Raw genomic sequence first — 13,091 nt, 5'->3', positions numbered from 1 at the left:
AAACTTTCCTTTTTATAATTTTTAAATGTATCATTTAAAACATTTTTTTATCTTTCTTATTATTTACATTCATACAATAATTGCCTTCTTTTCTGCGTCATGAAAGATGTGAAAAAGTAAACAAATGTATGTGGGAAAAAAAACTAAACAAATTTCTGCTTCTGAATACCAGTAAGGTCTATGTCATAGGTTTTCTAACTTTAACTAATGTTAACCTCTATAGCACTTTTGAGTTAAAACTTTACATTTGAAATAAACTCTGTTCTAACGTTGCAATATTGATGCTGATATTTCTAAAATCGCAATTAAAGAAGCCACTTGACACTGTTGCTATCTATTTAATGTGATGGTAAAATGTATATAATCAATTCTAAAGTAATTAGGAAAAAAAATAAAAAATAAATAATGAATCATTTAAAATCAAACACGATCATTATTGGCTGACTTGAATCCGTAATGCTGGTCGATTCTCAAAAATAAATAATTCAACTAAATCAACAAACGAGGAAAACAAATCTAGCAGAAATAATTCGAGGCAGATTTATCTCAATAGGAAGCTAAACAGGAAGTAAAAATAAACCACGCTTCGTTTTCAGCCACGTGACTTTCTTGCTCTGCTGCTGTTCCATAAAACGGTGCCGGTAAGCTTCTATTATACACTAGAAAATACACCTGAAAAACAAATGTTCTGAAGTAAATACTTTGATATCGTTTCTTCTCGTTACATGACTGTTTTTACTGTTTGTATCGTAACATAGCGTTGATTGTATCATGCTACCAGTCTTCGTTGAAAAATAAACCTTTTTAAACATAGTTATGTTTTATCTTCACCAAGGAAGAAGTTAGAAATAGAGTTTTAATGCAAGTGTTTTTTTTGGGTGTTGTCAAAAACATCGGCGTTGTTTTTTCTCTTTTAATTTCCATTGTTTATTTCTCTACATTCATGAATGTGAAAAATGTTCAGTGGAACAAAACATCTGTGAATTGTGGCGTCTACACTTGCAAAGAAAGCGACTGATGCGTTGCGTTATGATCTGATCAGAGTTTCATGCTAGATCAGAACCCCTGTGGAACCCAGGGCTGCTACCATGTCAGGTGAGCTGAGCTTCACCAACATCGCTGCTCTGGCTCCCATGGTTCGGGTTGGGACGCTGCCTATGCGACTGCTCGCCCTGGACTACGGCGCTGACGTTGTCTACTCCGAGGTAACAATCTCTCTATTTCTGACTCTCTATTTTTGATTTTTAAATTTCGTTAAGTTCCTCTTTCCGTTTTAGGAACTGATCGACTTGAAGATGGTTCAATGTCAGCGGCAGGTAAACGGTAAGATTGTTAAAACTGTCAACATAAAGCGCCCATAAACAAACATTGAAGCCTTGAATAATTTCAGTTTATACACTCGCAGTCAAACAAAAATCTAGATTTGGCCATTCTATATTAACATATTATGCATTATATAATGCCCTAGTGTTTAAATTATTGGCAATACTGACAGACTGTTTATAAAAAATTAATGTATATTGCAGTTTTACTTTGCTGGAAAATGAAAGCTTTGCTTCTTGTATTCAAAAAATAGTAAGACCTCTTCAGACTCATTAAAGAAGTTGCAGCTGCAGGTGGATATCACTTACATTTTCTAAGCTTTTTAAAATTAAATTTATTTTGCTTGCTTTGTTTCTTACGGAGCCCCTAAAGCAGGGGTCTCCAAACCGGTCCTCAAAGGGCCAGGGTGGTGCAGGTTTTGGAGAACCACCTTTAACCCAATCATGAGTCTACAGAGTGTAATCAGTTGATTTTCAGTCAGGTGTTGGTTCTTTCAGCTGAAACCTCATTGGTTAAACTGTACATGCTTGATCGGTTGGACCAAAAACCTGCACCACCCCCATTTGAGGACTGGTTTGGAGACCCCTACCCTTAAGGGATAAGGAAAAAATAAATAAATCTGCAATTGTTTTCTTGTAAGGACGAGAAACTTTCAAGTTATGACAAGAAAACATGAAAGTCACTTTTGGCGTTCTCTTAATTTTAAATGTGTCACAGCATTATCATCCGTCTAGGATTTGGCACAGACTTTGACTTTAGGAACTCATACCTTGCCGGTTGATCAGTGTCAACTCAGCTGGTCATAATGTACCGGACAACAAGCAAATTATAACGATAACAATCTTTATTTTCTTCAATACATATTTCAAAACCATGGATCTCGCTCTGATTTTAGCGGGAAATAAAGATTCGCCTGTGCAGTTGTGTCAGGATGTTTATGATGCACATGTTGAGACATAAAAGCAGCCGAAGTGATGCCCCTCATAATGTAATAAAGGTTCAAGGTCAACCCAGAATGATGAGTCTATCATTGATCAACAATGATCTGATCCAAGAGCAATACTCGCACACAAACACAAGGACGATTTAAAAAGCTACTTTTATTTCCATGTCGGTTTAGGGGCTCCGTAGTTTCCTCGTAAAATGTATATAATTAATTATTGAAAATATAGAAATCTGTTACATTTGCTTTAGTGTCTCCATATTTAAAACCAATCTTATTTTAAAGTCATATTGATACTATAAATCATGTGTACTGAAACTTTATAATGTGATGACCAGTAGGTGCATTTGAAGGCAGTTAAGGTTTGTTTGTTTTAATAATGCCATGATAGACTACGTAAGAGTTGAAGTATGCATGTGTTTTTGCGTTTTTTTTCTTGTGTCAGTGTCTCTGTTTAATCAGAGTTATAATAGAATATTTAAACTACATTATGCCAATTGACTATGGTCTATTGTTTTATTTTACATGCATGCAAAATAAACAAAGGTTATTTATAAAAATAAACATTTATTTCAGGTATTTAAACTCATTTTAACTGATTATTTCTTAATTTTAAAAGCTCCCACTTTCAGGTTAGGAGTCAGACTACTTAACTATTTTACTTAAACCAACACTCACAAATCATACATGTTGGTGCCAGAGCTCATAAGTGTATTATAGCTGGACTTGGAACTGAGAATTGACAGTGCTTTACATGTTAGATGCAGCTAGGATGGGTCAGCAAATTGAAGTGGAAGATGTTACTTGAGTGCACGTGAAAATAAATTTAAAAAAAAGCGAGCACATGTTAAAATAATATGCATTTACTCTTGTAAATGGCAATTCTGCAAAGTAAATAAAATAATCCCCCCCAAGTTATATTTATTTTATAACTGGGTTCCACAAATGCGTGCAACGCCCTCTACAGGCTGTCGCTATGGGTTACTGCTCTGCCTCGTCCTTGCAGAAAAAAAAATAAAATGATGCACTCGCCACCCAGCAGGGGAACAGTAGGTGGCCTCTATAAAAGGCCCTGCTTTTCAGGATCAACTTTTAAATTCTGGTTATTAATTTCAGAGCTATTCATGGTCAGGCTCCTCCTTACATCACTGATCTGATCCAGCCTTACACCCCAGCTCGGGCTCTGAGGTCTGTGGATCAGAATCTACTGTTGGTTCCTCGCACACGGTTCAGGACCAGAGGAGAGAAATCCTTCCAGGCTGTTGCTCCTAAGCTTTGGAACGATCTTCCTCTCTCTTTGCGCTTGATGGAGTCTACTGACTCCTTTAAGAAACATCTTAAGACGTATTTATTTGTTCAGGCTTTTCCTTGATTTTCTGGAACTCCTGTTGTGTTATCAGTGTTATCTTGACCTTTAACGTATATACTTTATTGAATATTGTTTAGATTGTTTAAGCGCTTTGTGACTCTGGTCTGGAAAAGCGCTATACAAATAAAAATTACTTACTTACTTACTTCCTTACTTCCCTTTAACAAACCAGTATTGGAGCTCAGGGAAGCTGCCTGCTGGGCCACACGGTAGAGGGCGTTGCACGCATTCGTGGAACCCAGTTATAATATATAACTTGTATAACTTGGGGTTTCCGCTTCATGCGCGCTTACGCCCTATACAGGCTGTCAAAACGAGGTCCCATGAGCGTTGAACACTCGCCCAAGGCCCAATGCGGACATATGGGTCTTGATGGAGCCTCTGTGCCGCACGCTGAAAATGATTCACAAGAGGGTGGCTTCGAACTGAAAACCAGCCGTACCCCTAGTGGAACGCTGCGATAGCTGAAGCTGACACATGAAGTGTGGAGTGTGCAGCATTACCTGCATCCATCCTGTAGGAGGAGCAGGCCCTCATCTATGGGGGCAAGACTAGGGGCAAAAACATGCTCCATTTTGACGCATACTGTCAGCTAATGGACAGGGCTAGGGCGCTTTCCAAGGTGCTGACCACGACACTGTCCAGTGTAGAGGAGCGCGAAGGTCCAGAGGGATGTGTGCTTACTCCTGCAGAAGCCAGGCTTTCAGTGGGGAACCTAGTACAGGGAATGAAGACAGCGTTCCATCTGCTTGGTGCTGGGCTGTGCGTAACTGAGGAATGGGCCACGGTCCTTCCGCCACCAATTGAGACAGGAGGGGTAACCAGTGTGCCGCCGGAGCTTCCGGGGCCCCTAAGATCAGTCTCAGAGCCTGGAGCTGAGATGTTGTGGTGGGAAGGCGTAGAGAAGCCTGAGTGGCCAGACTGGGTGTGCCGGGGTGTCCACCCAGAGAGAAGGGTTGTCTGATTGACGAAGGGAGAACCAGTGAGGAGCCTAAAAATTCTCCCTGCTTGCGAATAGGTTCGTGGATAACTCACTGTGACGCACATCCCTGGAGGGTTTGTCTGCTCTCACGTTGCACCTCTTAGGTGTGTGGCGCGCCGTGAGTGACGAGAGATTAATGTCCGCCAGGACCACAGAGGTCTGACCATAAACGGCGGACTTTGTCTCGTCCACAGGTGCTGTCCCATCCTGACAGGGACGCGTCCATGGACACAGTCATATACTTGAGCACACTGGGTGTTCCAGAACACATTTCTTGGAGAGCTCGGGTGGGGAGAGACAATAAAGTGTTTTTTGTCTAGAACCGGGTCCAGTCTAAGACAACTGAACCATCACTGAAGCCGCCTCAACAGACCAAGTCTGGCTTTGGAACGATCTTCCTCTCTCTTTGCGCTTGATGGATCTACTGACTCTTTCAAGAAACATCTTAAGACGTTTTTATTTGTTCAGGCTTTTCCTTGATTTTCTGGAACAATCATGTGTTGTTCTCAGTATTATCTTGACCTTTAAAGTATATACTTTATTGAATATTGTTTTGATTGTTTAAGTGCTTTATAAATACAACTTAATTACAGCTTCTGCTGTAACCTCCTTTCTCTGCCGAAGCATCTGAGACGATTCCATGACACTGGTCCAGGCGTGCTCTGCAGGAAGGCGAACCACTCCTGCATGGGAGTTGATTGAAACTCTTGAGATACACTAGACTCTGGCACATGGACGAGGTGCTTTTTGACTCGTTCGCCAAACCCTAGCTCTGAAATTTAGGCTAACACTCGCTTTGTGTGCTCTGCAGCTTGTTGTTTCGACTAAGCCAGAATTAGCTAGTGGTCCAAATACGAATTCTCCCTCTGCTCTCCCATAGCGGTCTCATGGCTGCTTCTACACATTTTGTGAAGGTTTGGGGTGCCAGGGAGTACCCAATGGGTAGTTAGGTGTACAGAGATTTGGTGTAAGAAAGAAAAAGTACTGGAGAGAGAAGAAAGACCTGCAGCTTTTTACCTTCAGATTAAATATTTTCCTTTTGATGAGAGCACATTTGTCAAGGGTGTTTTTTGTTCCGTAATTAATTTTAAATTCACTTAATGGGGAATTATCAACCAGTAAAATGACATGCATATTAGGATTTTCTGACCCATCTTTTTGCCTTTTCTAAAAAGGAAACATGAAAGAAAAACACCAAAACAAGATAATTACCATCATATGTGGTGGAGAAAAAGTTATTGGTCTGCGAAAAACAATGCATCTGTTGTTATTAACTCTTTCAGATGTTCTGGAGACGGTGGACTTTGTAGCCTCAGATGGCCGAGTGATGTTCCGGACATCCGCACAAGAAAAGAGCCGTGTCGTCTTCCAGATGGTGATAGTTCAGATCACACAAAAATAATGATCACGTCAATATAATAACTTCCTCTTTATTTCTAGGGCACAGCTGATCCGGAGCGAGCGCTGGCAGTGGCCAAACTTGTGTACGTTTTTGTTTCTTTTATTATCATTGTGAATAAACATATTTACACTGTGTGTCTTCTCTGTTCAGAGAAAAAGACGTAGCTGCTGTAGATGTTAATATGGGCTGTCCAAAGGAATATTCTACCAAGGTCAGTGTGATGTATACCTTCTGGTCTTCTATCTGAGACGGTATTAAAGCGACCTTGTTGTTCCACAGGGTGGAATGGGAGTAGCGCTACTGTTGGATCCTGAAAAAATTGAAGCAGTAGGTCTATTCCTCTTTCTTTTCCAAGTTGTATTATATAAGAATATACTGACTTTTTAAAATATCAATAGTTTAAGTCTGATCTGAGTTGTATCCCCTTTTTAACAAATTCCAGAAACATTGAGGTTTTAAATAACTTTTTGTTCTCACAGATTCTCAAAAAGCTTGTATCTGGAGTTTCTATTCCGGTTACGTGTAAAATTAGAATACTCCCTACGGTACAGTTACATTTATTTATTTTATATTTCTAATATGATTTTCCGTGTTTATGCCAATATTTTCTTTTTTCCAGGTGGCAGAAACTGTGAATCTGGTTCGTAGGATTGAGAAGACGGGTGTAACTGCTGTTGCAATCCATGGAAGGTGAAGAAGCAGGTTTCAGTATCAGACAGTTGTCTCCACTACAGTTGTTATTCCTGTTGTCAGGACAGTATAACGATTGTCATGTTATCAAGCGCAATAACTTTATTTTACTCGCTTTTGTGGGAGTGGAAGGTTTTAGAACTTTTTGTCTGTAGTAGTAATGGTCTGAGGAAGCTTTGTGAAGCATAGTCATTATTTTCCACGGGAATTATTCTCATGAAACATCACATCATTTTTTCACTGATGGCTGCTGACGGTAGAAGTAAAAAGAACATGGATTTCAGAAATGTGTGTGCAGAAGGAATAAATCTTAAACTGCTGAAGTTGATGTGCTTCACTTTGTGTAATTTTTTGCTGTTTTGGCATGACCACATGGTTGTAGGACATTATATGCAATGCCACATTTCCATTTAAACAAGGATGGTTTAGATATTTACAAAAAATAATCATTGGTTTGAAGAAAAACCTATTCAAACAATTTTTATCATTCTGTTAGAATGTGATATTTTTTATAAGTGAAAATCAAATTTCAAATGATGATGGTTCTTTTTTTTAAGAATGTACTTCACTTTGGCAGGTTTAAGGAGGAGCGTCCACGACACCCAGTCCACTGTGATTACATCCAGGCAGTCGCCCAGGAAGTTTCTGTCCCCATCATTGCCAAGTAGGTTTTATGATGCCGGTGTTTCACTTTGATTACACATTTTTATTGTGTGCTTGAAGTACTTTTGCAGCAATCTCATTGTTAGCAACAGGCCGGCCCAAAAACACATTATTTAATAACATGGTTGCCTCATGATACTTGTGTCCACTGAGTTGAAGCTAACCCAACCAAAAGGAAACGATTTAATTTTCTGCACTGGTTTTCAAAAACCTATGGAGCTTGGATTTATCTGGCCCTCATGACATCAGTACAAAATGAAAGTTTCAAAAGTTTTAACAGTCCTGCATTAAATAATTTCTAATTTATATAGTAAACAGTTCTTGCTTCTATAGCACCATCTCTGCTTTTCAGCACTCAAAACGTTTAACACCAAGCCTCCCATTCACCCACAATCACACACAGCAATAAACTACTACCTCAAGAGCCTTCAAGTTAAGTGTCAGGGACACAACGATACAATCATACCTACCTTCTCTTCCACAAGTCAACCCCTGTACCGTCTGAGCTATTGAGCCAGTGGGATACTTCATAAATTACTTTTTATTTTAATTTTTGACGCTGCATTTCTATATTTCGGAAAACTTAAGTAATATTTGAATTTTGATTCATATTTTGATTCTCTATGTTGAGAAAAATACGCAAACAGATTTTTATGTTTTCAGGTATGTTTTCAGATAAGTAGAAATCTGATGGCTGGAAAAAACCCAACATTTATAAAATGAAATTATAAATAATCAGACCCATTGAGGTGCTTGATTTCATAATTTTTTCATCCATCGTGTCCTCATTTACTCAGATAACTATTTTATTATTAATTGCTTTACCATCAAGTAATTTTGGTTTATGACCACTTTGCACTACCATTCTCTTGACTTGAAGAAACATTATCTATGAAGAGTTCTGAAGTGTCCCTGGAAAGTTTAAGAAAGGCATTTGGTCAAATTTTGAATCATTGATGTGAAGTGCTATAGAATTTTTTATTTTTATATTTTTATCAGCTCAAAACAATTGTAATTGCAACTCAGTTGAAGATTGACTGCGTATTCACCACTGACCTCTACACGGTTAAACATTTTGAAGGATTTGTTTTTGAATTTAATGATTGTCAGTTCAAATTCCCACTTGCTTTCCTTGTACAATTCACCTTATCCGCAATGACCCATATGAATGGTTGTAGTGGTGGTCAGAAGAGCAAGTCAGCTGAAGAGCAGCTGTGACTACAGAAAAATGTATTCACCAATGCCATTGATGAGTAATGTTTCTGTTTTGAGCTTTGAAAGTCATAAAAATGTTGTGGTATAATGTTGATTTAATTTTTTCAAGTGGAGGATCCCTAGATCTGGTGAAGACGTATGCAGACATTGATACTTTTAAGAAGGCCACAGGAGCTTCGTCTGTCATGCTGGCACGTGCTGCAATGTGGAACGCCTCGGTTTTCCGAGAACAGGGACTTCTTCCTCTTGATGAAGTAATGGAGCAGTACCTTAAATATGTAAGTGGTTTTAGTTAAAACAATGATTTGTTGAAATGCTTCTCTCAGGGTTGCAAAATGAGCCTTTTGCTCTGTGTGATGACGACCAAAAAGGGCCACGTTGTGTCTCAAGACGATAGGAAAGGTTTCAAATCTAATTTGAGCTTTTTAAAGTTCCAGTTCAGGCAAATCAAATTTCACACATTTTCTACTCTACGTCATGTTTATTATGGGCTCGGATTAATTTCAGAGTAATCATCTCCCTTTTCAAGTTCTTGGCAAAAATTTCAGTCCATTTTAATGTTACAACAAGTGCTCAGTCATCATCTTTATCTTTGTTCAAATTAAACGGTCAAAAACCTCCAAATATCTGCATGGTGCTCATCTGTAACAACCGTCTTGTATTGAAGCCTTGAAATGAATTGTTCCAAAAAGACATTAAACAAATCTGTTTTTAAGCTTGTTTTAGCAGAGGTATCTGGATGTTTGGTCACGATGACGACGAGAACAACTGAGCTCCAAACGCTGCTTAACAATGGACTTACTTTTTATTATTATTTGCAAGAAAGTTACTGGTTTCTATCAAAATAATCCCAACCCTTAGTCAACATGAGGGTGAGTAGAAATGAGTGAAATTCTTATTTTGGGTGAACTATCACTTTGAGAGCTGATGATGTTGCTGACGAGAACCTTGTTTGAGATCAGTGCAGGATTTTTTATTTAGAGAATGTAGGTCGAGTAATAATGAGGACAAATAAATGCACCAAAGGCATCATTACAATAGTCTTTATATTAAATATGCTGGTTTACAATATACAATTCCTGGTCGCCACATTAATAATCATTTGTTTTTTTCCGATCTGGATTTGAGAGCAGAGTTAAGCAAATGCACAGCAGCTTAAGAACAGCCGTGGATATGAAATAAGATTATCAACACGCAAAACTAAATTATTTCATTGAGAAAGCAAGTCCACCCAAAGTGCTCTAATGCAGTAAAGTGATGTTGGAATATGGTATAAATGGAACTCTTGCTGATGATGCTCTTTAATTCACCAAAGTGCTTAAAAGCTGGTGGCCAACAAAGCTAAACGCTTACATATTTCTGATTCTCTTTGGCAGGCGATTCTTTATGACAACAATCCTTTCAACACCAAATATTGTCTGTGCCAGATGTTGAGGGACAAAGTTGAGTCTCCTCTGGGAAAACAAGTGCAGTCTGCTCAGACCATCGAAGAGATGAGGTATGTTTGAGTTTGAATTCATTATAACCTTGGCATCTTGGACTTTCATATGGCCCTTGGCCCATGAGATGATATTGAGAAGATTCCTTTTATAGCAATATAATTGAATGAGAAGCAAATGGGGAATGTCACTCGAGGACAGACACTTCTTCCAACTAGCTGAACTGTGGAGCTGTCTTTTGCCATTTTCTCCTTTTGCTCTTGTATTATGTCAATATTGACAACTGTTAACCGTCATTCCACTTTGGTCTCTTTTTTATTATGTTGATTTAAAGCAGTTTCATGATAATTGCAACAACACTCACAATTGAATAGATTGTTTTCAGCCAACCATATTAATCCTTTGGATTTTGAACTCATCTGGTATATAATATTAAAACACTTTACACCTCATAACTGGTTTGCTATGATGATGGACCTTCCGGTTCAGAGAGGAGGCTTCATAAACCATGAGGTTTTCTAATGATAAAGTGATTTGTACTGAGGGTAAAGAGAAGACCGAGATTAATCTGAAAAAAAACAGGGGAGGAACTTGGTTGCAAGACAGGATGAGTTGGTGTTGGGATCAACAAGAGTGATGGAGAGGGATCACTGGAGGTGAAGAGGAGATTGGGTGGGGGCCAGGAGGAGAGTTCCAGGTAACGGAAAGGGAGGAAGACGATAAGATAAACATTCATGAAGCAAGGTCTATGGAAGTTGAATGACAACATGGGCATAGTTGACACTTGGTAAACATGAGCAAGAATTACTTGCATCTTAACATGTATAAAAAGTACTACTCCTTTTTATTATTGTATTCTGACATTTTAAGGAATAGAAAGTAATTGAAAAATGTAATGGAAATGTACTACAAAGTAAAATCGGCCATCGAGCTGCCATAATAAGCAAGTGTGTTGCATCCGTTTACAATTGTGTTTTTCTGGAACAGTGCGGCATTCAAGCTACAGGAATTCTATACACAAACACAGAAGCAGCACCAGAAGCGTCGAGAGGCTCTATCGAATGGTGATAATCCCGAGCAACTCATCATGGATGGAGATGTCACAACTATGGCTGTCAAATTTGAACGGTTAGTTTAATGAAAAGGCCTCATGTCAACATGTGCACATTTCATGCAATATGTTGCTAAGATGCATGTTCTTTTCACAAGTGATTCCTAAAACTGGCACTAATCCATTCTATTTTAAATGTACATCAGAGGTTTAAAGGGTATGAGAATATTCAATTTAGGTAAAAATGCCTCTACCAGCTTCTTGCACGTTAACAACATATGTTGGTGGGCTCTGCTAAAAGAAAGATAAAAATCCTAATTTCAAACCAAACATAGTTAAGCAATGGTAAAATCAGTTCTAAAGTAGTACTTACTAAAAAACATTTACAGTAATGAGTATATTTAGTTTGCCCCTTTCACATTTAATATTGTGTTATATTTATATTCTGTTAAGTCCCTGTTTCCTTTTTTTCCTTTTTTAATCTTGGTTTCAGGAGGGAGTATCCTCCCCAAATCACCCCGAAAATGTATCTGCTGGAGTGGAGTCGCAAAGAAAAGTTGATGCAACCGCTATATGAGACGGTAAGAAGATTAACAGGAGCTATATGAGATGAGATAAACCTTTATTTTTTCCATAGTGATGACATTTGTGAACTTGTAAAATATATGAGCTAAAAACAATTTGATTTACTCTGAAAATATGCTTTTCACCTTTGGAATTAGAAAATAATTGCTGCAAACAAGACTTAAATATAAAAAGAGAGATTATTATTATTTTTTTTTAAATGTTATTGATTTTTGATTAAAATGCAGTATATATTTGTAGATGACGGGCAATCAATTTGTCACCTTTAGGTTGAGCACACCAGTGATCGTACCTTCCAGTCTACCGTTTTTTTGAATGAAAAGAAGTGCAGATCATCTTTGTGGTAAGTGCACATAAACACAGACTTTATTGATTAGCAAGAGTTAATGTTGCCTGTCCCATTTCTCTTGTTCATCCGTTGTTTTAGGGAAAAGTCGAAAAAATTTGCAGAGCAGGCAGCTGCAATTGTGTACCTGCGGGTTCATGGTATACCAGAAGGCAAAATTGGTGAAGCAGAGTCGGACCTTGTATGCAAAAGAAAGAGAGAGAACAAGAATAACAGCTCATCCGCGAAAGATACAAGGAAGAAAGTGCACTTGGATAATGAGAAGAAGGAAGACATGGAGTCCCTGATAACACTTGGGAATGGCACCTTGACTGACAAAAAACAAAACTGTTTAGTTCATGATGCAAGCAGTTCTGTATTTTAAATGTCACTCATTACCTTGGCTTAAAGGCCTTTGTCAATTTTTGATGATGTCTAGATATATTATAATGTAGGATGTCTCTCGAAATGTTTTTTTTGTTTTCCATTTAGATGGGCATGGGAAGCAATCAGAGGCTTCTGTTGTTTTTACATATCTAAATACTGTTTTTTGGTTGTTTTTTTTGACTATGCTAAACAATGAATAAATCCAACTTTTGTGCCTTGGAAAAATAATTCTTATGTTCATTTGTTTTTGTTAATAAGTAACTAAGTAATGGTTATTTCTAAAGCACCTTTCTAAACCAGGGTCACAAAGGCACAAAGGGCATGTTAACCAAAGCCACATTTTATTGAAAACCCATTTTATTTTTAAATATTGCCAAAGAATTAAGCCATATACAGCATTTTGCTATATATGATGAGATGAATGTTTATTTTTTCCATAGTGAGGTTATTTGGCATTATATATAATGCTAATATTAAAAAAAATCCCTGGATGAACCTTGTTTAAAAAAAACAAAAAAAAAACCACATCTGACGTCACAGCTCGTTTGGTAAATGAGACCTTCAAGTGTAGTCGGAAATAAGTGAGACATTCGTTAGATTATTAAATGTCACTTTTCCACTGTTGACTTTCGTTGTCTCCCGTTTACTTGAAGCGAGCATACCAAGTACAAATCCTTGTTGGCTTTTAATACTTCGGGGCGATGAGAAAACAACATT

General features: G+C 37.9%; 1 protein-coding gene across 3 annotated transcripts; it reads left to right on the top strand.

Moving 5' to 3' along the window:
- Positions 1 to 22: 22 nt before the first annotated feature.
- On the top strand, positions 23 to 12,602 carry dus2 (dihydrouridine synthase 2). 3 transcript variants are annotated; one of them, XM_087798091.1, is made up of 16 exons: positions 23 to 641; positions 1,043 to 1,205; positions 1,278 to 1,323; positions 5,901 to 5,992; positions 6,058 to 6,101; positions 6,170 to 6,230; positions 6,299 to 6,346; positions 6,499 to 6,564; positions 6,639 to 6,709; positions 7,287 to 7,373; positions 8,697 to 8,865; positions 9,964 to 10,085; positions 11,014 to 11,154; positions 11,571 to 11,658; positions 11,932 to 12,005; positions 12,090 to 12,602. In XM_087798091.1, exons 2-16 carry the CDS (start codon positions 1,089 to 1,091, stop codon positions 12,370 to 12,372), a joined length of 1,509 nt encoding a protein of 502 aa, XP_087654217.1. In that variant the 5' UTR covers positions 23 to 641; positions 1,043 to 1,088; the 3' UTR covers positions 12,373 to 12,602. The 3 variants fall into 3 exon arrangements, with proteins under 3 accessions (XP_087654217.1, XP_087654219.1, XP_087654218.1); XM_087798093.1 differs by having other exon boundaries at positions 595 to 641; positions 1,061 to 1,205; XM_087798092.1 differs by lacking the exon at positions 23 to 641 and having other exon boundaries at positions 1,083 to 1,205; positions 1,278 to 1,316.
- The last annotated feature ends 489 nt before the right edge of the window (positions 12,603 to 13,091 follow it).

This window comes from Callionymus lyra, chromosome 8 (genome assembly GCF_982586985.1).
Source record: "Callionymus lyra chromosome 8, fCalLyr1.hap1.1, whole genome shotgun sequence".
In the NCBI taxonomy this organism is placed as follows: domain Eukaryota; kingdom Metazoa; phylum Chordata; class Actinopteri; order Syngnathiformes; family Callionymidae; genus Callionymus; species Callionymus lyra.
Note: the sequence above shows the minus strand (reverse complement) of the source record. Positions and strands in the feature narration are given on the sequence as shown.

Coding starts and splice junctions, on each gene's coding strand:
- dus2 (XM_087798091.1), top strand. CDS start 1,089: ATGTCAGGTGAGCTGAGCTTCACCAACATCGCTGCTCTGGCTCCCATG. Junction 6,710..7,286: donor GCTGTTGCAATCCATGGAAG/GTGAAGAAGCAG, acceptor TCACTTTGGCAG/GTTTAAGGAGGAGCGTCCAC. Junction 7,374..8,696: donor TCTGTCCCCATCATTGCCAA/GTAGGTTTTATG, acceptor AATTTTTTCAAG/TGGAGGATCCCTAGATCTGG.